Source organism: Embiotoca jacksoni, unplaced genomic scaffold (genome assembly GCF_022577435.1).
Source record: "Embiotoca jacksoni isolate LCO1_2020_lvr unplaced genomic scaffold, fEmbJac1.0.p SCAF_77, whole genome shotgun sequence".
NCBI classification, from domain to species: domain Eukaryota; kingdom Metazoa; phylum Chordata; class Actinopteri; family Embiotocidae; genus Embiotoca; species Embiotoca jacksoni.
This window is the reverse complement of record NW_027185433.1, coordinates 430536-452500: the sequence shown is the minus strand read 5'-3', so window position 1 is coordinate 452500 and position 21965 is coordinate 430536. Positions and strand designations below refer to the sequence as shown.

At 43.7% G+C, this 21965-nt stretch overlaps 2 protein-coding genes across 3 annotated transcripts in view; both read left to right on the top strand.

Moving 5' to 3' along the window:
• Positions 1-4166, top strand: part of kcnd1 (potassium voltage-gated channel, Shal-related subfamily, member 1) — a 46203-nt gene extending 42037 nt beyond the window's left edge. For both annotated transcript variants that reach the window (XM_069177720.1, XM_069177721.1), the window contains exon 9: positions 1-4166. This exon is cut by the window's left edge and continues 485 nt beyond it. The gene's annotated coding sequence lies outside the window, so the exon portion shown is untranslated.
• A 2280-nt stretch (positions 4167-6446) lies between these two features.
• Positions 6447-17636, top strand: LOC138215573 (suppressor of tumorigenicity 14 protein-like). The gene is made up of 19 exons (XM_069177814.1): positions 6447-6812; positions 8741-8903; positions 9223-9353; positions 9485-9555; positions 9640-9836; positions 10381-10416; positions 10566-10794; positions 11221-11357; positions 11957-12054; positions 12462-12562; positions 13062-13195; positions 13278-13382; positions 13514-13621; positions 14477-14593; positions 15317-15442; positions 15562-15745; positions 16149-16420; positions 16929-17065; positions 17395-17636. The coding sequence occupies exons 1-19, from the start codon at positions 6771-6773 to the stop codon at positions 17554-17556; spliced, it is 2550 nt and encodes an 849-aa protein (XP_069033915.1). The 5' UTR covers positions 6447-6770; the 3' UTR covers positions 17557-17636.
• Positions 17637-21965: the final 4329 nt, after the last annotated feature.

The following is a 21965-nucleotide window of genomic DNA, read 5'->3' as shown; positions in this document are numbered from 1 at the left end:
TAATAATCACCCCCCCCCCCCCCCGCCCTCCCATCATGCATCGTAGACCCCCCCCCCCCCCCCCCAACCTCCCGGCACAGTTCTGATCCTTTGGATCTCATTGCACAAACAGGAGGAAGAAAAGCCAAGAATCCCAAAAGACCTCGAGACCTCGGTTTGGTCTCGTTTGGGTTCGTTGGCGCCACCTTTAAAATCACGATCCTTCAGACGACTGCCAGGGGTAAGACAGGGGTCTTATTTTTGCCGTGTAAACCTGGACACGAAGGGGGTCTCGCATCGAAGGGCGATGAATCTGACGGACTTGTCGATCGGTCGGAGGATCATTTCGACTCGGCGATCGGACGGAGATATTCCGGGGACCCTCGGCGGATCCGACGGATTCGGACGTTGTTGCGGGAATCAGGAGCCGGTCGGCACGCAGTTCTGGATTTACTCCCACCGGGGCGGGTTCCTGTGAATCGATGGACTCGTGTCGAAGCCTTTTTTGTTGGGACCTCTTTTTGCTTGAAGGTTGTTGTTTTAAACTCAAACTGAGAGGCGAACCTTTCGGTCAATCGGAGTTCAGGAGTTTTGTGCGGACAAAGTCAAGAAAACCCGGAGCGAGGAACTCTCCGCCGTTGATCCGAGTTCTCGGGAAAGTCTTTGACAGGATTAAACGCGAATCCACACGTGAACTGACCCGAAACCGGGTTTTTACGACGTTCGCTGCACCGGGCTCGCCTCGGGACGCCCCGGGGAGGAGGAGCGCTGTGGGTCCCGGCGCCGGGACGGACGTGGTCTGATGTGAACTGGTCCGGTCCGTCTGTAGCTCCGGAGTGTGTTTGTCAGCGCGACGCTGACGCCCAGACCGGGATCGAGAGCCTTTTACTTTTCAAAATATGCAACATTACAACAAGCAGGAAAAATAGCATCAAACAAATGAACAGAATAATATTAAATAACAGTAATAACGTGTGTGTTTTAAAAAAAAAAAAAGCTACAGTAATTATTGCAGGGAACAAAAAAAAAAAAAAAAAAAAAGCGACTAAGAAAATTCCTTCGTTACGCGTGAACGTAACGAGTTTCTGCAATAGATTTAAAACGGGGGAGGAAACGACGGAGCCGAGAGCTCCTCGGCAGCTCGGAAAAAAACCAAACAGGAACGTCCTCGACGACGTGCACTTCGGACAAAATCTTGATTTCCAGCTGTTCCGTTCGAGGGCGGTCCGAACAAATCTTTGACGTCAACGACCTCAAAGATTTAACGTTTAACGAGGCGTCTCGTCGGGCGCCGAGCTTCGGACGTCTGCTTCACCTGCACATCACCAGAACTGAAGTGGAGCCTTTCTTTATTTTATTTATTGATTTTATTTCTGTCGTCACGGCAGCTGATTACAGCAGCGCACAGTAGCTATACGTGTGTTTTTTTTTTGGTGATTTGTTGGTGGAACAGATGTCAAGTCGAACTGGGTGAAGTTGAACTTTTTCAAAAATTTTAACGGCATGTCAACGACCATATTTTTTGCCCTTGAAATCCGTCTGCTGTGTTTCTGAAGGTCATTTTAAATCGAACTCTCCACGTCCGGAAAACGAAGAGTCAAACTAAACAGAAAATACTGAGGGCGAAATTTTCCCTGTGGCTTTCCAACGAAACCTCGTTTTGACAGGAAGCAGTTTAAAGTTTCAGGAAAACACGGAAACGAAACGTCTTGCTGACCGTTGGAGATCTTCATCGGAGGATACTTCCTGTCCGACCCGACTCATCCAGATGTTGATCCGCAGGGTTTGTTTCCGCGCGTCGGTCCGTGGATATCTTTTCTGTTCGGAGGTCGGAAAACAAACCCAACATCCAGCACGTTCAAAGGACTTCGTGTCCGGTCCGACCTCTCTCGGGGAAATGAAACGCCGTCTCCACGACGACGATGCTTATCAAAGATGCCGTCTGGCGATATCGTCTTGTTTACTGCGACTCCTCGTTACCTCGAATCTCGAGGACGCTTGTGGAGAGTTGAAATCAGTCTGAACCGCAGAAACACGGCAGCCGGAATTATTCTTCAAATCGGAATGTCTTAAAATACGAAAAAAAAATGGAATATTTGACAGAATATTAGAGATTAACGTCTTCGAAATAAAAAAAAAAAACCTCTGAATAAAACGGTAAAACTGGAGGAAGAAACACGAGATGTTTTTCTTAAAGTCGTACTGAGACCCGGTGTCACGCCAAAGTGTTGCTTCACGTTGATTCATTCAAACTGTTTTCATTTGATCAATTATTTTAAAGTCGAGTAGAGAAATATGGCGCGTCGAGACGGAGTTGCGTTTCGGTGAACGATCAGCTTTTGCAAAACACGTCTTCTTTTTCTCGGAGAGTCAAAAAAACAACAAAGTCGTACGTTTAGACACCAAAAACACGCGGTTAGCTTCGGGAAAGAAATCGTGGTTTTGAGTTGAACGTGACGCGGTCGCAGTTTACTTTTCGGCACCGAAACTACGAGTGTTGGAACAGATCGTAGTTTTTTTAGTTGAAATAAGTAATTTTTACGTAAGTAAGGTTACGTAGGTGAATATGTTAAGTTACGTACGTAATTTGTTTTACTTAAAAAGAAATCTTCGTAGACGTGGACTCTTTCCTGACGCGACCTCCGTTCTTCGACCGCCTTCATACATGTTTGTCGTTTTCACATCTGGGCGAATCCAACCGTGACGCCGCCGCGGCGACCTCTAGTGAGCTGATGGGTGTGTTGCACGTTTTGGCGCGATACCGGGCTGAACACTGTGACCCCGAAGGTTTACTTTTCAGCCTGTGTAGCTAATAATCATCAGAAGTTCACGTTTAAGATGTTTTAAACCAGAAAAAGATTTGAATCCTTGTAAATCTACGTGGCATTTTTTTTTTTTTTTTTTTTACAGCGAAAACCAAATTTTTTTTCCCCGGTTCGTTTTAACGTGAGTTAACGTAAAAAAACCCGACAGGGACGGGACGTTTTTCTTGTTTCTTATCTCAGTCCGGAACGTTTCGGCTGTCAACGTCGAGGTCGTGAGGTCGAGTGGGCGGGACCTCGTCGTTGTACCGGGAGCGCACGCCGTCGGGGCTGCCGTGGCGTCGCCGGCGAAAGCGTTTCCTCCGACCAATCAGAAACAAAGTGAGACGGGAGACGAGTCGTACATACTGTAACATATTTTGTATCATAAACTTTCACCTGCATCTTCCAAATCAAAATCCTCAAACCAAAAAAAAAAAATAATAATAATAATTAAAAAAAAAATAAAAAAAAAAGGAGGAGCTAAGACGGAGGCGGTCGGCGCCGTGTGGCCGGCGCTCCTTGTGCATGAGCCTCGTACCGTAGAAGTAGCACTTCTGATCATAGGAACTTATCAACCGTGAAAAGAGAAAAAAACAAAAAAAAACACAACACGTGGGGAAGGAAAGTCTCATCATCTGTTCTTTTGCATGACGACTCTTTATTTTTCTTCTTGTCGTTGGTTTGGCCCCGCCCCCAGCCCCGCCCCCCCGCCTTCCCGAGTGTTTGCACCACCGTTAGAAGAAAATGAAGCAGATTATATAAATGAATCATTCAGGCATGTTCCTCGCCAGAATGCAACGTGTGTGTGTGTGTGTGTGTGTGTGTGTGTGTGTGTTTGTATGAGTGTGTGTGTGTTTGTATGATGAGCAGTCACAAATATGCATGGATACCGTTATAGGTATTTTATCTGTTTTCTCCGGCGGTGTGGAGACGGACCGAGAGGAGGCCGAGCCGATGACGGACGGAGGTTTTCACGTAGTTCTGTAGCTGTGGCTCCGCCCATCCCCTTCAACCGACTCCGCCCACCAACCTGTAACTCCACCTCCTCCTGCAGCGAGCGTCGGTTTACTGCCACGTAAACAAAACTGCAGACGATCCTTAATAATCTGTTAATCTGCAGATTAAGACAGTCTAAAAATCGACATTTCAGTTTGCATATTGTCGGGTTTAAAAAGTCGTTTTTAAAATCACGAAGTTGTTTTTTAATCTGCTGGAATAAAAAATAGAAGGAAGATTATTTCATTAATAGTGAAACAACAGCAGCATTTATGAACTTTTTATTTGACGTGATTGTAACTGATAAACTGCATTTGTTTTGATAAAAACTTTAAATTTCTGAGCGACCCTACAGCAGGGGGCGCTGCAGGGGGAGAATTACTAGCATCCCCACAGGGGGAGAATTACTAGCATCCCCATAAACAAACTGGTAACAAGATTTTTTTTGTCTGTTTGATTTAAAGGGCCTCGAGTTGGGATTATTTCTGAGATTAAATATTTAAATTATAAATATATATATTTATATATGTTAATCGTCTCCAGTAGAAACAGTTCAGTTTTATTTTCCCGCCTTTTTCTTCGTCATGAGTCTGGTTTTTTTTACAGTTTCAGATTTTCACACAAAAACGAACTTTAAAGTCGTGTTTTTTATGTTTCTGCTTAAAAAAAGTGAACATGACGTGACATTAAATGTTTGTTTACGTTGTTGTTCACGCAGAGGATTCTGGGTAACGGCTGGATCGACCGTTTACTGATCCTGTCACACACAAGACAAACGATAAAGTTTGTATTTTTATAATTTAAGTTATTCAAATAATTTGTCGGGACTGAAAACTGGAGATCAACGGAAACAAAGGATGACTCGAAGATATTCATAATTTAAGTCATAATTTAATTTTTTTTTGGACCAAACAGATAAAAAACGAAACTCTGTATTTATTTATCTTTTCCAGCCACACATTATTTTGATGTCACAGTTTCAGACGAAGATTTAAAGAGCAACTTAAAAACTTAAATCCACATTTGTGAGCTGCAGCTTTTATTTCGGTGTCCACCTGCAGCTCCTTCAAAATAAAAGCATTTCCATCTGCAGCTGCTCTTTTTTATTATTCAAATGAGTTTTAATTAGAAATAACCTACTGAAAGTTGTCGCTGAACGTTTTTTTTATTTTCATCCTTCCGATCGACGACCTTTTCGGGTGTTTAAGTTGCTCTTTAACGGCCGCTCGCGTGCCGAGGCCGCTCGCTTCGGCAGGCGGAGCGGCCGAGGTCAAAAGGTCACGTCTTCGGCCTCAAGAGGAGGAGAGTGAAATGAGCGGTGGAGAAAACAGCATTAAAGCACAGAGGTGTATATTCCATTCCACTAATAAAGACTACCAGAAACCAGAAAACGTGTGTGTGGGTCTGTTTTAACTCTGCAGAGTGGCCCGGAAAGTGATGCAGCAGCGCCCTCTAGTGTCCTGCAGGTGGATTTACATCACTGATCGTCTTCCTTAAAAAAACAAAAGCACAGGGCGATTCTACGTTTATGAGTCAGATGAGTTCAGATGTTTTAACGAATGGCTGCTTCCATTTGGTCCTCACTCATAGTACCTGTTGGTTCCCCGCGTGGTTTACGAGGACATTTAATAGAGCTGAGTCAGCGTTTACCGCGCCGGGTCGGATAGGTTGAAGAATAATGATGAAATAAAAATCTGTTTATCATCCTGTCCGTCAGCTTTTATTATAAATAGTTTTCCTGATTAGATTTTGCTTTTTATGTCTGTGTGAACACTTCCTGTTTTGTCCTCCATCTTATTGGACCCACAGTTACATTTTATGTAGATATAGATCATATAGATGATGATAATCTCGGTGTCAGTATCAAGTGACTTCTTCCGTGTTAAGGTTGTGTGGACGGTTCACTTCCTGTTTTGAGCTCATAGATAATGTTTTTTTTTTTTGTTTTTTGTTTTTTTAAATCAGTAGGCTATTTTTTTGTCCTGTCGTTTATATATATATATATAAAAAGATGAGTTTCAAACTTCCTGCATGTTTTCTTTAAATTCAAAATCTTTATCGATGTTCATCACAGAATAAACAAACATATAAAACACAAAGAAAGATAAAAAAAAAAAAAAAAAAGTATAAATAATCCTGGAGCCTGATGTCTGACACCACGTGATGACTCTTTATAATAACCATGTAATAAACACAGAGTAGATGTAATATGTTCATTTATTTTGTGTCCGAATTATTCCACAAAACTATAAAAGAGGAATTATTCTGTTTCATTATTCAAATTTTTTAAAATTTTAAAACAGAATCACAAAATGTTCCATCACTTAACGACCGAATTATTAAATTAACAATTTATAAATAATGAGAACAGTTTCAGTTCACTTTGAATTGATTTATTTTTTTGATAACTTTTTTTTCAACGTGGTTTTAACAACAGTTTTTTTTAACGGATTATTTTTACAGTAAATTTGAACCGTCCAGACTCCACGTGCTTCTTTGTGTTTCGGATCCCGTTTGAACCGGGACTACAGCTGGGATGGTTTCGGCCGCGCAGTGGCTGATGGGAACTGGCTCAGGTGTCAGGTGTGTTGTCCTCCTCCTGTGTTGGCCGCCTCCTCCTCCTTCCCCCCCCCCCCCCTCAGACTCACTACGGTCTTTGATCTGACATCTGTTTCCTCGTTCCTTGCCGCCGAACCGAACTCTGGGTTTGAATCCCCGCTCCCGGTAGCTTGCACCGACGCCCGCACTCACCAGAACTTTCAAAACTCCCGAGCAGAATCACTCTCTGAGGCTCCGGTTCTTCCTCCACCTGCAGACAAGAGACACCTGCCGCCGCCGCCGCCGCTCACCTGTCGCCTCCATGACAGCAGGATCGTCTGTCCGGTAGAAGGACGGACGATTAACGGGCAGGTGGAACCGGAACAGAACCGGAACAGAACCGGACCCGCCGGTGGGTTGGTTGGGGGGGAAACCCTTCAGAACTGCAGACTCATGGATCTGCTGGACTCGGGACAGAAGTTCAGTCCGACACAGGTGAGTCCGGTGAAGTTGGCCCTGACGTCACGTCACGGAGCCTCCAGGGTTTTTTTTAGGTTTCACCTGAGATGGAAACCAGAATGTTTTTCTATTGATAGTAGAAGTATCGATCAGCAGGAGGAGTTTTAAATGGTTCTGACTGGGTTCTGTTGGGTTCCAGTTCTCCGACGGTTCCGATACAGAACCGGAGGAATAAAAAACTGGACTTTTACTGGTTGATTCAGTAAAAACTTCTCCAAAACTTTGAACAAAACTGAAACTGTTAATTTATGAATTGATTGGCAGCAGTTTAATAATTAATAAAGTTATTGATCAGGTGTTTTTACAGGACAGTGACCTGAATATTGTTGAGTTTAGAACCAAAATTGAAATAATAATAAAAATAACAATAGGGCGTTCGCACCATCGGTGCTCGGGCCCGAATAAATAATAACACAGTCGCAATAGTTGTTGATGGGACTCGAACGTCCGTTTTTATTTTTCTTAAAATTAAATTCGCTAATTTAACCGGCAACAACTTCAATAACAACAATAAGAACATATTTACATCTCCTGCTATTTTTCTCTTCAGGTTCTGGTTCTGATCCGGTTCTGCGCGTTATTTCCGACTGCTTCGAGCTAACGTTAGCTTCGGGCTACGTGAACACAGATATAAATTATTTAAACTCATTTTTACATCACTATAATCTATTTGTATGTAATAACTGCATCTACTATTTTTGTCGTGATGATGGGATGTTTCTGTGTAGGCCCCGCCTCCTTTTTTTTTTTTCTTCTTTTTTAAAAAAAACTGCAGCTTTGTGATGTTTATTTTATAATTGTAATAAAAATCTAAACGTTAGCGGTGCCGCAACTGCCACTTCTGGGGCTGCGACGAAAGCGAGGCTAGCAGTTTCCCCCCGCTACCAGTATTTGTGCTAAGCTAGGCTAACTACACCTGGCCTAATCGGTAGCGGAGGGTTTTCATTTAATGTTTTTTAATCGATGAACTCGAGCTTTTTCTGCTGACGTGTTTTTTTTCCTCCGGGGAAGTTAGACGTCTTATTGTTCTTTTTAAATCTTAGATTTTTTTTTGAACACGTTTTAATTGAAATATTAGTCCCTCTGAGACGTTACGTCACGCGGGGTGTGGACGGCCTCTTTTATTGAAAACACTGAGTCAGGTGTGTGTCGGAGGTGCAGGACGCGACACGCTTCACACGTCATTTTAAAAAAACATTCCTGTGCAGCAACACCCTGCTTCAACTCTTTGACACCGTCGAACTGGTTCACCAAGAACGCAGGTTCAAGACCGGAGCCAAACGTCGGTTCACACTCGACATTAAAAAAAAAAAAAAAAAAAAAAAAAATGATTCGGCAGAACAAAATATCTCCAACGTCTCTTTTTCACTTTTTATTTCTTACAAGACGTTTTTTTTGTCCTTTATTTAACAGAGGCAGACAAAGTAAACTAACGCAGCCCAACAAGAACTCTTTCAAAATAAAATACAGAATAAAACTGATAGTTTTCTGATATAGATAGATAATAGATTGATAGATACTTTATTAATCCCACAGTGGGGAAATCTGGTCGTCACAGCAGCATAGAAACAGTTCGGGGGAAAAAAGTGCACAAAATAAGAAAAGATTCTAAATACGTGTACAATAAAATAAGATGGATAAATATAATTTTTTTTTTTAATCCCAATGAAAGAATACACACACACACACACACACACACATACAAACTATATACACAAAACATAAATAAATACAAATTGGGATGAATAGAAAGTGTCAGGTGCTATGAAATGAGATGGCTGGTGTTGAACAGTCAATTCAATTAATCAAAAATATAAAATTTAAATCAGAGATGATGTGATTTTAAAAGAAAAGTAAAGTTAAACACCTCCTCCTCCTCCTCCATCCTCCTCTTCCTCCTCCAGGACCCGGACTGGGACACCGTCCTCCAGTTCCTCCCGGTCTCCGACTCCAAGCAGCTGGAGAAGAAGCCCGGCTGCAAGAGGAAGCTGTGGGTGGGCGTCGGCCTGCTGCTGTCGGCTGCTGCCGTGTCTCTGGTGACCGGGCTGCTCGTCTGGCACTTCCACCGTGAGCTGACCATTCAAAACAAAACTTTATTCACACACACACACACACACACACACACACACACACACGTCTCCCAGTTTCATTTTCACTTGTGGATCCATCACAACGTAGTTTTAGCATTTCAAGTATCAAAACCATCTCGGTGGTTTCCCATCTCTCTCTGCAACTGGCTTTCAAATTCACTTACTTAAAAGTAAATGAAAGAATGTGTTTTGCGTTTACTTTTTCTTTTCTGCTGACCGTACGTTTTTCAAATGGAATCTGTCCGTCTCTCGTTGTGTCAATAAAGTTTATTTATTTTGATTTTTGGTGTCATCAGTGCGCCGCGACGTCCGAGTGACGAGAGTCTACATCGGCTCCATGGGGATCCACGACCAGCACTTCCTGCCGGCGTACGAAGATCCCGGCAGCCCTCAGTTCACCGAGCTGGCCGCTCTGGTCAAGAAGCAGGTGAGAGGAGATCCCCTGAAGCATCATGGGAATTCCCCGCCCCCCCCCCTCTTTCCTCTCTCTCTCTCCCCCCCCCCCCCCCCCCCCCTCCTACAGGTGATGATGATGATGAACCTTCCTCTGTTTTTCAGCTGCGGCTCATTTACTCCAGAGACTCGGTGCTGACCAAATATTTTAAAGGCTCCTCGGTTCAGGCCTTCAGGTACGCTGCTTCCTGTCCTCACGCTAAGCTAAGCTATGCTAAGCTATGCTAAGCTAACCTCCGACCTGCTTTGTGTGTCTCCAGCGAGGGGGACAACGGCAGCGGGGACGGCGTGGTGGCGTACTACGAGTCGGAGTTCGACATTCCCGCCCCCCAGCAGTCGTCCCTGGACGACGCCATCGAGTCTCTGGAGCCGCCGGGAGGAAGTCAGCACGGTCGCCAAGGACGACTGCTGCTGAGACCCGTCGACGCCCTGAAGGTCAACAACGTCGTCTCGCGAGGTTTCGAACACGTTTTATTCTGATCTGGGAACCTGCAAGTCAGTCTGGTTCCTGTATAGAACTGGTCTGAGGCCGTCAGTGACCAGCATTGACCAGCAGGGGGCAGCAGGGGGCAGTAGTGACCATCAGGGGGCAGTAGTGACCATCAGGGGGCAGTAGTGACCAGCAGGGGGCAGTAGTGACCAGCAGGGGGCAGTAGTGACCAGCAGGGGGCAGCGCTGCAGAGGGAGAGTCCAGCAGAGACGATCTGATCAGATGTTGGAAGTTGTGTTTCATGGTGGATTCATGATTCCCGTCAGAATTATTACGTTTCCTGATTATTTTTCATCCCATTTTATTTACAGGACACAAATTCATAAAAATTAGAAATACTAGTTTTCTATTTTGAAGTTTTATCTCCTGTTTTAAATACAGAATGTTTCAAATATCCGAATGTGGTATTTTGTGTAACTTGTTTTGACGTGTTAAGAACTGACTGTTCGATATCTGAGCTGCAGACGTGTCGAGACTCTACACTTTCTGAAACGTTCCTCTGTGTTCTCAGCTGTGGATCCTCGTATGACCAGGAACTCCTTATTTGGTGAGACCTGCCTTTATATTAGAATTTTTTTTATTTTTATTTGTTATCTTATTGCGTCTCTAAATATTCTACATCACTCCTAAACTCTGTTCGTCTTTCATCCATCAACATACTTTAAACAAACCTCTTTTTTTCCCGCCGTGTTTCAGAGAGGAAGTCGTTCAACGTCCACGTCCGGGAGGCGGGGCTTGTCCAGTCTCCGGGGTTCCCCGACTCCTCGTACCCGCCCAACGTCTACCTTCAGTGGCGGCTCCGAGCCGACCCGGGTCACCGAGTCCAGCTGGACTTCCACACTCTGATCCTGGAGGACGACTGTCAGCAGGACTTCATCAAGATCTACGACTCGCTGGCGCCCATCGAGCACCGCGCGCTGACAGAGTGAGTTTAATGGGGCGCGTGGTTGGTTGTTTGATTGGTTGATTGGTTGATTGGTTGATTGGTTGGTTGTTTGTTTGGTTGGTTGGTTGGTTGTTTGATTGGTTGATTGGTTGGTTGGTTGGTTGGTTGGTTGGTTGTTTGATTGGTTGGTTGGGTCAGTGTCTGCAGCCTCTGATCGATTCCACAGTGTCTGTCAGACAAAACATTTGAAGATGTTAACTTTCTTATTTTCTGGTAGTCAGATCCTGGCTCCTCCTCGATGACATCACACAGGTTCCAAAAGATGGAGAACTCTGATTGGTCAGAGACCAATGTCTAGTTTGACACGTCGTCACAAGAAATTTAAGACGCTATAATTGTGTGTGTGTGTGTGTGTGTGTGTGTGTGTGTGTGTGTGTGTGTGTGTGTGTGTCCCGACCCCTTCAGACAGTGCGGGTACCCTCACGGCTCGCTGTCCTTCCTGTCCTCGGGGAACGTCATGCTACTGACGCTGCTCACCAGCGAGGAGAAGAACTTCCCCGGCTTCAGAGCCAACTTCTCCCAGATTGGTCTGAGCGAGCCGAGTAAGAGACCGAAACACGGAACCGCAACACGCTTTCAACACGGAACCTTTTTTTTTTTTTAATCCTGCAACAAATCTGATCATCAGCTCAGTTAATACTTTTAAAAGAAAAACACGTCTCTTTACATCAGCCTTTAACTCGCTGCTCTTAAAGCTCTCGCACTCTGAACTACGGCGCCTTTAAAATGCATATTGCTTATTTTATATTTTAACTTTCTTATTCTTCTCATTTCTTTTCTATATTTTTAAATGTTCCTTTATATCTGTTTTTATGTCAAACACCGCGTGCAATTCTCTTTGAGCTGCATTTGTATGAAAGGTGCTACACAAATAAAGTTTATTATTATTATTATCATCATCAGAAACCAGGAAGCTGCTCAGAGGTTGAACTTCTTTCCATTCAGAGCTCAGCGTGAACTTTAGTTGACAATCATTTATTCGCTGCTTGTAAACTGAAGGTTTTCGAATTTTGGATCAAATCGTGTCGAGAAGTTTCTGCAAAAGTTGAAAAGAAAACACAGAACGACCTGTTGAAGTCAAATGAAATATACGTATAATATAATATGATATAAGTGTTTGACGTGTCTGTGTTGTGTTCAGAGTGTGGAGGGCAGCTGACCGGAGACCGAGGCTCCTTCTCGTCGCCTTTCTTCCCGTCCAACTACCCTCCTCGGACCTCCTGTGTCTGGAACATCGAGGTACGACGACGAGAACAAGTAAAACCTCTGAAAAAAACAAAAACAAACCTGAACAGTGGGCCAATTGGAGCGTTCTAGTTTTTATAGGTGAAAGGTCGCACGGACACCAAAACGTTTTTTAAGATTCATCTTGACAGCAAAAAAAAAAAGCAGAAATCTGACCAGGAGTTTAACGTCAGGCTTTTTCAATACGTTCTACGACCAGACGGAAAATTTCATCTTCTAACGTTTACTCAAAGGTACACGCTAACATAAGTTTTTATTTTCACGGTTGTCAGTTATTTCGACGCGATGCTAAACTGCCCCGTTTCAAACTATTTGTAGCAGGATTATCGTCTCGGTTTTAGAATTTAAACGTTTCTTTCTTTCTTTCTTTCTTACTTTCTTTCTTTCTTTCTTTCTTTCAGGTCCCGAAGGAAAAGTTCGTGAAGGTTCAGTTCAAGAAGTTCTCGGTGGGAAACCAGAGCAGCCAGTGTCCTGATGATTATGTTGACGTTGGCGGTCAAAGGTCAGCAGGAAGCAGTTTGTTTTTCTCTTTTAATCTTCGTACTTCAAACGTCATCCGTGGTCATCGGCCCAATCTGGAAAAAAACCTGCTGACTCGTGGATTTCGTTATTAAGCGAAGGGAGTGTGACTTAAAAATTCTTCGTCATTCGGTACCAAATTTAGAAAAACTTTACGCCTCATCAACGACGTGTTTTTGTTTTACATCGAGTTCAGGGAACGTCTGTTAATTAGATCAAATTGAAAACCAAAGATTTTAACATAAATAAAAATTTTCTTAAAATTGTATTAAATTCAAATAACGTATCGTTCAGGAATCGATATCAAAACCTTTTTAAACGATTTCCGGCTTCGGACGTGACCGAGGTCATCGGTGACACCGAAGAGGAGGACTCGTGATGTCATGGGTCGTCTAAGTGTTGTTGTCATTTTAATTGTCGAGCCGCTCTTCATCGCAGCCTCTCCTCCTCCTCCTCCTCCTCCTCGTCTCTCTGTGCTGCAGACTGTGCGGCAGGAAGTTGGAGAGCACGGTGATCACCAGCCGAAGCAACGGCGTCGTCGTCAAGTTCAACTCCGACTCGTCCTACGTGGACCAGGGATTCCATGCCGAGTTCGAAGCCTTCGTCCCGACCGACCGTAAGACACATTTCCTCATCGCGTTGAAGTGTTCGTAAAGATTGACGGAGCCGTGATGCGTTCGCTGTCTGTCCTCGATCAGCCTGTCCCGGACGGTTCCAGTGCAGCAACAACCTGTGCATCAACCGGACGCTGCAGTGCGACGGGTGGAGCGACTGCGGAGACGACAGCGACGAGTTCAACTGCAGTGAGTTCGCTCGGCGCCCAAAACGCGGAGGAGGGGAGGGGGGGGATGGAGGGTGGATGGGGATGGAGGGGATGGAGGGGGGGCGAGGGCCGACTGACGGACTGTTGTTGTCTTCGTGTTTCACTGCTCAGAGTGCGAGGCGTCGCAGCTGGAGTGCAGAAACGGACGCTGCAAACCGAAGTTCTGGGAGTGCAACGGTGTGGACGACTGCGGAGACAACAGCGACGAGGAACGCTGCGGTGGGTTGTCCTGAGATATATCGGGTTAATAGTGGTTGGTGGGGTGGGGGGGTGGAGGGGGACGGATGTTGTGACCTTTGACCTCCAAAAACTTGTCAGTGTATCGTCGAGTTAAAATGTTTGACAAAGTTTGAGGACATATTCCCTCCAGACGTTCCTGAAATTCATGAGCACAGGCCAAAGTAATGGGACAGTGACTTTGACCTTTGACCACCAAAATTTGACATGTTCATTGTTGGTAGCAAGTGAATGTTTTTGCCAGGTTTAAAGAAATTGGCTCAAAGCATTGTTGAGATATTTACGTTCACGAGAAGGGGACGGACAGACGAGGGGGATACGAGGTGACGGTGACCTTGAACTTTGACCTTTGACCACCAGACTCTTATCAGTTCACCCTGGAGGCCGTGTGAACGAATATGTCACATTTAAATACAATTCCGTCCCGGCGTTCCTGAGCTATCATGTTCAAATGAATGTGTAGAATTAAGGTCACAGTGACCTTGACCTTTGACCTTTTACCACCCAAATTTGATGAGTACATCGTTGGTACCAAGTGAATGTTTTTGCCAGGTTTAGAGAAATTCCCTCAAAGTGTTCTTGAGATATTGACGTTCATGAGAAGGGGGCGGACAGATGAGAGGGACATGAGGTCACGGTGACCTTGACCTTTGACCTTTGACCACAACAATTTGATCAGTGCATCCTTGTTACCAAGTAAATGGTTTTGCCGAGTTTAAAGAAATTCCCTCGAGGTCTTCTTCTGGATTTCCGGCTTTTAAAAAAGAAAGAAAAGGAGAATGTGTTTCGTGTCCGAAGTTCTGACTGTTGTTTCCGTTACCTTTTTTTCTTTCGTAGTAAAATGTAAAGACGGAGAGTTTTCGTGCAGAAACGGCCGCTGCGTCGCGGAGACGCTGAAATGCGACGGGAAGGACGACTGCGCTGACGGATCCGACGAGTCCCGATGTGAAAAATGTGAGAACACGTCAAAACCGTGAACCCGCTCGGACAGAAAAATCCTTTTATTAAACATGCTTTTTTTTTTTCATTGAATATTTTTTACTCACTGAAACACATCAGACCTGTTCGAAGATGCAACGCGCATCATAAGTACGAAACTGAATATTATAATCAGCCCCTCGGGGAAATCTTACAAACGCAGTAATTAAAACGCAACTTCGAACAATCTCCACGATATTCACGTGAGTTTGATATTTCGCTAAATTCTCATAATTTTTGCACAAAAATGTCGTCAACAGAAGTTTTTCTAATTCTTTAAAAAAAAAAAATAAACTGCATTTTTTTTTTTTTTTACTTTTATCCTTGTGGTTCTCTAAATTCAATAAATAAATTAAAAAAAAGATGAGAACTAAAATAGTTCTGTGATGTGCAGCAGGATTATTAAAAATAATTTTAAAATTAAAATTAAAAAAAGAATTTCCGCAAAATCAAACAATTTTAACGCAACGATCGGCAAACATATTCTGAAGGTTATCAATACGTAACTACAGTTCTCTGAGTAAAACAATACAATGATGTGTGTGTGTGTGTGTGTGTGTGTGCGTGTGTGTGTGTGTGCGTGTGTGTGTGTGTGTGTGTGTGTGTGTGTGTGTGTGTGTGTGTGTGTGTGCGTGTGTGTGTGTGTGCGTGTGTGTGTGTGTGTGTGTGCGTGTGTGTGTGTGTGTGTGTGTGTCTCAGCTCTGGTCCTTCAGAGCTGCTCTGAGTTTACCTTTCGTTGTACGAGCGGACGCTGCATCAGCAAACTGAACCCGGAGTGTGACGACGAGCAGGACTGTGAGGACGGTTCTGACGAGGCCGACTGCCGTACGTACACACACACACACACACACACACACACACACACACGCGCACACACACACACACACACACACACAGCTGCCTGCAGTGTGACCTCAGTGTGTGTTACCGTGTGTGTGTTTCAGAGTGCGGGATGCGTCCGTACCGGAGCTCTCGGATCGTCGGCGGTCAGGACTCGCGGGAGGGCGAGTGGCCGTGGCAGGTCAGCCTCCACGTCCGGGGAACCGGACACGTGTGCGGGGCGTCGGTGTTGAGCCGCCGCTGGCTGCTGACCGCCGCCCACTGCGTCCAGGACAACGGCGCCAACAAGTGAGGCTCCGCCCACCAGAACCGCGACACATCCGATAACAAACGCGCCTCGGAGCCTCGTTTCGATCCGCTCCCGTTTGCTCCTCGTTAAAGTTTCCTGCGTTAATACAAACTCGGCACTTCCTGTTCCCGTTTCAAATTAAAAGCTGTCGAGTGCTTCAGTACAGAAATCCTTCATTTCTTAGAGTGCTTTTATTGTGAAACATTTGCAGGAACCTGAAAATCACACTTTAGACAACAGCTGGGTTATTATGGGATGTGTTGATGATTTCATCTGACACAAAATTGCAGTTGATGCTTTTCAAAATAAATGTCCCTTTTTAAATTCTCTCCGCTGCTCGTTTGTACGTCGACGAGCTGTTGGAAAAACGTCCCGCTGACGTGACCTCTGACCTCCCGCCAGGTACTCGCAGGCCGACCAATGGGAGGCCTTGCTGGGGCTGCACGTTCAGAGTCAGACCAACGAGTGGACGGTGCGGCGGAGCCTGAGGCGGATCGCCGCCCACCCGGACTACAACCCGCTGACCTACGACAACGACGTCGCCCTGATGGAGCTGGACGCCAACGTCACGCTCAACCAGAACATCTGGCCCATCTGTCTGCCCTCCCCCACCCACGACTTCCCAGCGGGCCAAGATGCGTGGATCACCGGCTGGGGGGCCACGCGGGAGGGAGGTGAGCGGTCGTCCCGGCAACGTGAACGACTTCACAAACCTGAAGCCGTTTTGTTTTCGTTTTTCTGCCATTCAGACAAACTCGCCCGAAACGTTTGTCTTTTATTTTGAAGGTTTTACCAGCAACGCGCTGAAAGTTTTTAATATCAGGAACTTTTTATTAGACATTATTATTATTATTATTATTATTATTATTATTATTTTTATTAGACTGGGTACTCTGTGAATTATCAGGAAGGTTTCAGTCCATAACTGTCAGATGTTTTCAGAGGGTAAATATCTGTTTGAACTAAAAACGGATTAATAACTACTAATTGAATCCTAAATGAACAACACGCAGAGATCAGAGGACGGTAACCTCCGGGCCTGGACAGCAAAAAAACAAACAGAAATCAATCAGAAATCAATGTGGTGATAATTGTTATTAAATAATAAGTTACGTAATGAAGTCTTGATGTTGTTTGTTTGTTTGTTTGTTTGTTTGTTTGTTTGTTTGTGTGCTCCGGCAGGCGTCGGGGCGTCCGTCCTGCAGAAGGCGGTGGTCCGGATCGTTAACAGCACGGTGTGTAAGAGTCTGATGAGCGACGACATCACCGACAGGATGCTGTGTGCCGGAGTCCTCAAAGGGGGCGTGGACGCCTGTCAGGTACGCACACACACACACACACACACACACACACACACACAAGAAACTCGTATCACGAACTAAATAAAATGTGGGAACGAGTTGTAACTCGCGTTCGCATGTAAACAACATTTTGTGTCCTCGAGACCTGCCGATGGAGACTCAGGACTGAATATTTTGGATCTCTGATAAAAAAAAAAAACATCTTATTGTTTTATGTTTTTTATTTCTCAGCTGGAAATAAATAAATAAAAAAGACAAACATCCACGCAGGAAGCCGAGGAGGTTTAACGGACTTGATTTATGGGAGAAAGCGTCAAACTCGTAACTCTCCTCTCCGACTCCCTCAGGGCGACTCCGGCGGGCCGCTGTCCGTCACCAGTCCCGGGGGGCGGGTCTTCCTGGCGGGCGTGGTGAGCTGGGGCGACGGCTGCGGTCGCAGGAACAAACCGGGCGTCTACGCCCGAGTCAGCAAATACCGCCGCTGGATCAAGGAGACGAGCGGCGTGTAGCAGCAGCAGGAGGAAGAGGAGGAGGAGGAGGAGGAGGAAGAGGAGGAGGAGGAGGGAGCCTCGGCAAGACGGTATTTCTACTGGATATTAATACTTATTTTTCTACACTCGAGGCTCAGAACAGAAAAAACTTTTATTTATTTCCGCTCTGATGACTCGGAGAGAGAATCGAACTCACAACCTGACACGCGGAACATTTTAAAGCGTCAGTGTCTGTTGACAATCGCGATGAAATACGCAGCCGACAGCTTTTATATCGTTTGATGTTCTTGGAAAATGGAAGAAAAATGTCAGCTGATGATGAAGATGAAAAAAAACCTCGGTTCACGACGGTTAACGGGGAGAATTTATGAGTAAATGTTGAAAGACTTTTCAATATTAATGATAAAAAAAACATTCTCAGGGTGAAAAGATAAAATTATTAAATAGTTTCTTTTCTCATATTTCTATAAAACAGATTAAAAAAATTCTGCTGTAAACAGTAAAACAGGTGAAGGTGAAGTTAAAATGAACTCTATGACTTGATTTAATAACTCTTCTTGAACAGCGAATAGAAAAATGATATATCTAAAACACCAAATTCAGTGTTTAAATGAAAAACTGCATTTAATACATTTGTTAAAACTCTTTACTCTAAAAAAAGTTATAATAAATTGTAATAATTATAATTACATTTCTCTGTTGGTTGACCAAACAAAGCAGTGATTTGTATCTGAAAAAATAGGCTTATGACTGGGAACAAGTCGCATTTTCTCGTTGCTATGACAACACTTCCAAAAGAGATTTTCCGTCCGATAAACAAAGAACAGAATCAGACAAACTCAGTTCCGTGTGTAAGAAGAAACAGGAACAAATAATGTACCTGGAAAAAAACAAAAACGTTTTAATGTCTCTTCTTTAGCCAGAAATAATGTGGGAGGAGTTCCTCAGGGAACCTTCCTGGGTCCTCCAGAGATTCACAGAACAGTTTAAACACCAGGTTTGGTCCCATGTTGTTAATATTTAATACAAAAACAGACCTTAAACATATATTAAGGAACCCTGGAGTTCTCCTGGGGTCCTCTCAGATATATTTTTAACATTCTTTAAAAGCCAACAGAACAAACATGATCTTTTTAACCCCTTTTTCCAAAAAAATAAAAAAAATACAGGATTAAACGTAGAATTAAAAAGTAGTTAGTGAACTTGTAGAACATTTAACTTGGGTGCCTTTAAAATGTTTGTATTTGTTTTAATTTAAATAACTTAGTTTTGTGTTTCATGCCGATGTTGAAAATTCTTCTCATTCTCTCTTTAAGCAGCTGTTTTTTTTGTTACATTTCATGTATATTATTTTTTTATATTCATGTTTTGCACTCTTCACAGTAACTCACTGTGTTCTGTAATTTATATGTTCAGTGTTTCCTTACCGGGAGTTTGATTTCCACACGTTTCTCCCTGTCGTAGTTTTAGTTTGGGTTTCAGCATTATGGATCTTTGTTAAAGATATAATTATTTTGAAAGAAAGACTCTTTGTTATAAGATGAAATATTTGTGATTTCTTTGCTGTGGAATGAACACGGTTTGTTTTTTATGGTCGTGGACCGTTGTCGTTTATTTTTGAAGGATAATTTAAACTCGTGTTGAAGCTTTTTATTAAACACAGGAGACAGCTCATCGTGAATGAACTCGATTCATTTCTCACTCTACATAAAACTACCTGAAGTTTCAGTGGGTAAAAACGTGTATTAAAAACTCATTTAAACAAATTGTTATTTTTATGATATTTCCTGTTTGGGGAGCAAACACCAAATCTGAAGTAATAAATCATTAAAAAAACAACAACCTCAAGCATTCACTCAAAGTGGCTCTTTTATTTCTTTTTTTAATCACTGATGCAATATAATCTGAATCACCCCCCCTCCCCCCAGTCTCCCCTCCTCCCTCCTCAGGGGTATCTGTGTTTCCGTGGTAACGATCACTAACAGGCTACAGCACGACATCGTGTACTTTTCAAATACTTGCAACATCCCTCTAATCTTTTAGGATTGATAAGAAAATGACTGGACCCTGGTGCTGCGCTCGTCACATGTGGAAGTCCTGTCCTTTTTTTTATTTTTTATTTTCTGTCTCTTTCTCCTCCTCTCCTCGTCCCTTTACGACACAGACGACAGAATAAATTCTCAGTGTGTCATTAGCGGATGAATTTAAGTATTTTCATCAGCGGATTGTTTTTTTTTTTTTTGTTTTTTTTTCAGCGCGCCGCCGAATCACCATAGAAACTAATGAAAGTAATTGGTGGGGAGCCCGCTGGAGTCGTCGGGTGCGCTGAGCTCCGCTCCGACTTCCAGCAGGCTCGTTCATCCAGTCGTTCTGCCGTTTTATCGGCCGTCGGGGAAATTTGGTGTGCAGACGGGACTCCGTTGGTTTTCAGCCTCGCGGCAGCTAATCACGCACACGCGGAGATCACGGCGGTGTAAACGACGGCGGGGCGATGGGAAGCAATAAGAAGTCACGAAAGTAGAACGGAGTGTTTCAGAGGCTCCCGTTGGTTCGTTGAGAGAAAAAGAAACGGGAGGCGGCGGCTTTCGGGCTTCACAAACTGAAGAGCCTCGAGGCCGAACTCATTTTTGGTGATTTTTGTTTTTAGGGCTATGTTAATAAACCTGACCTCTGACCTCAGACAGAGCGGTGAAAGGGCCGAAGGGGGTTGACCTGAAATCGCAGCGCCTCCTTGGACCGCCGGGGTTCAGAGAAGGAGATCATTTCTTTAAAAAAAAAAAGATAATATTTCTGTTGTTAGCTGAGTCCGAGCAGATTAATGCTGAAAAAAACAGGAAAAGAAAAAAAACACCCCACAGGTAGGACGGTTGAATTAGCTTCTTTTTCTTCGTACGTATTTCTACGTGGGTTAATAAAAAATAAAAATAAAAAGAGACTGCACCTGTTGCGTGCAAAAAAACAACAACCTTTGTTACTTTGGAAAATCATCTTTGAAAATGCTTCAGAAAGTCTCACGGTGATGAAGCTTCCGTGTCCGATAGCAGAAAGCGCCTTTAAACTGCAATACCACCGAGTGCCACTGGAGGTTGTTCTCCAAAAAGCCTCCAGCTCCGTAGACTCCCATTCAACTCCTCTCCTCAAATACACCAAAACCAACGAGTTCTCCTGCGACCTTCTGAGGCGTCTGAGGCTTGTTAGCGTCGTTAGCCGTTTGTTAACTTGAATTTAGCTGTTTTTTGTTGTTGTAAACTTATCTGTTTGTTAGCTTTCTTCGCGGCTTTGTTTGTTCCTAAAATGTCCTTTTTAAAAGGAATTAAAACGTTTGATTTATTTTATTTTATTTTTTTCAATTCGCTTCAATGTTGCCAGAATGTCGTTATTTTAGAGCCGTTTAAAGAGCTTTAAAAAAAAAAACCAAAACATGATATAAAAAGTTTTGTGGAACCATTCTTACATTTTTGTTTTGCAACCTTTTAGAAAAACATTCTGGAAACAGAAAAAAAACAAAACCCAGTTTGAACGTCGTCACGTTTACAGCTGACTTCATGTTCAGTCTCTACATGAAGAGTTGGTATGAAAGACGAGCTCCGAAAGCTCAGATGATGTAATTAATTGTTAACGCTTCTGTAAATTATCTTTTTATATACATATAAAAAAATTTTTTTTTTAAATGCCTGAGATGAACTCCTCCTCATCAGAAGATATTTAATGTTAGCTGTGTACGAGTTAATTACAACATTTTGTTCGTACAACTGAACTCGTGCTTTTCACCACGTCGGAGCTCCAAATCTTCTACGAGTCACGAGTTGCGACGTGTTTGTTGACAGAAAGGTCAGAGGTCGCGGAAGTTCATGTTCGGTTTGGACGTTAAGCTGACATGTAACTTAGATAACAGCCTGACGTTTGAGGAAAAATGTTGATCTTCCCGAAAGCCTGTTGTGTCTTTTGAACTTGACTATAAGAAAGTCGATTGGCGACCAGATTACTGCACGATGTTTTATAATACACGTTAAATTTGCGTTATTTCGTATTCACGTCTCGATGCGCCATCTTGTTGTTCCTGTTGTCGCATTTTTGTCCTCCGTTTTTTTTAGTTTGTCCTCATTTCTTAATGCGGCGACAAACTAAAAACATTCGACTTGAAAATGTTTATCTGTTTCAATTTGTCTAATTTTAGCAGTGTACGTCGTTTGTAACCGTCGCGACCGCGAACCGTGTTTTTAAATCGGCTTTCAACAGCACACACACAGTGTTAAAACCACAAAGTGTGTGTGTGTGTGTGGGGGGGGGGGGGGAGATGGGTGCTGTCGCTTCTTAATTTTATCTCTATGGCGACGGCTAATAAAGCTAGCAGGTTAACATGACTGACTTGCGACCCCCCCGGAGACGACTTCATCCTGCCGCTGTTCATCTGACAGCTGGAGGAA

Coding starts and splice junctions, on each gene's coding strand:
- LOC138215573 (XM_069177814.1), top strand. CDS start 6,771: ATGGATCTGCTGGACTCGGGACAGAAGTTCAGTCCGACACAG. Junction 8,904..9,222: donor GCTCGTCTGGCACTTCCACC/GTGAGCTGACCA, acceptor TGGTGTCATCAG/TGCGCCGCGACGTCCGAGTG. Junction 9,354..9,484: donor CCGCTCTGGTCAAGAAGCAG/GTGAGAGGAGAT, acceptor TCTGTTTTTCAG/CTGCGGCTCATTTACTCCAG.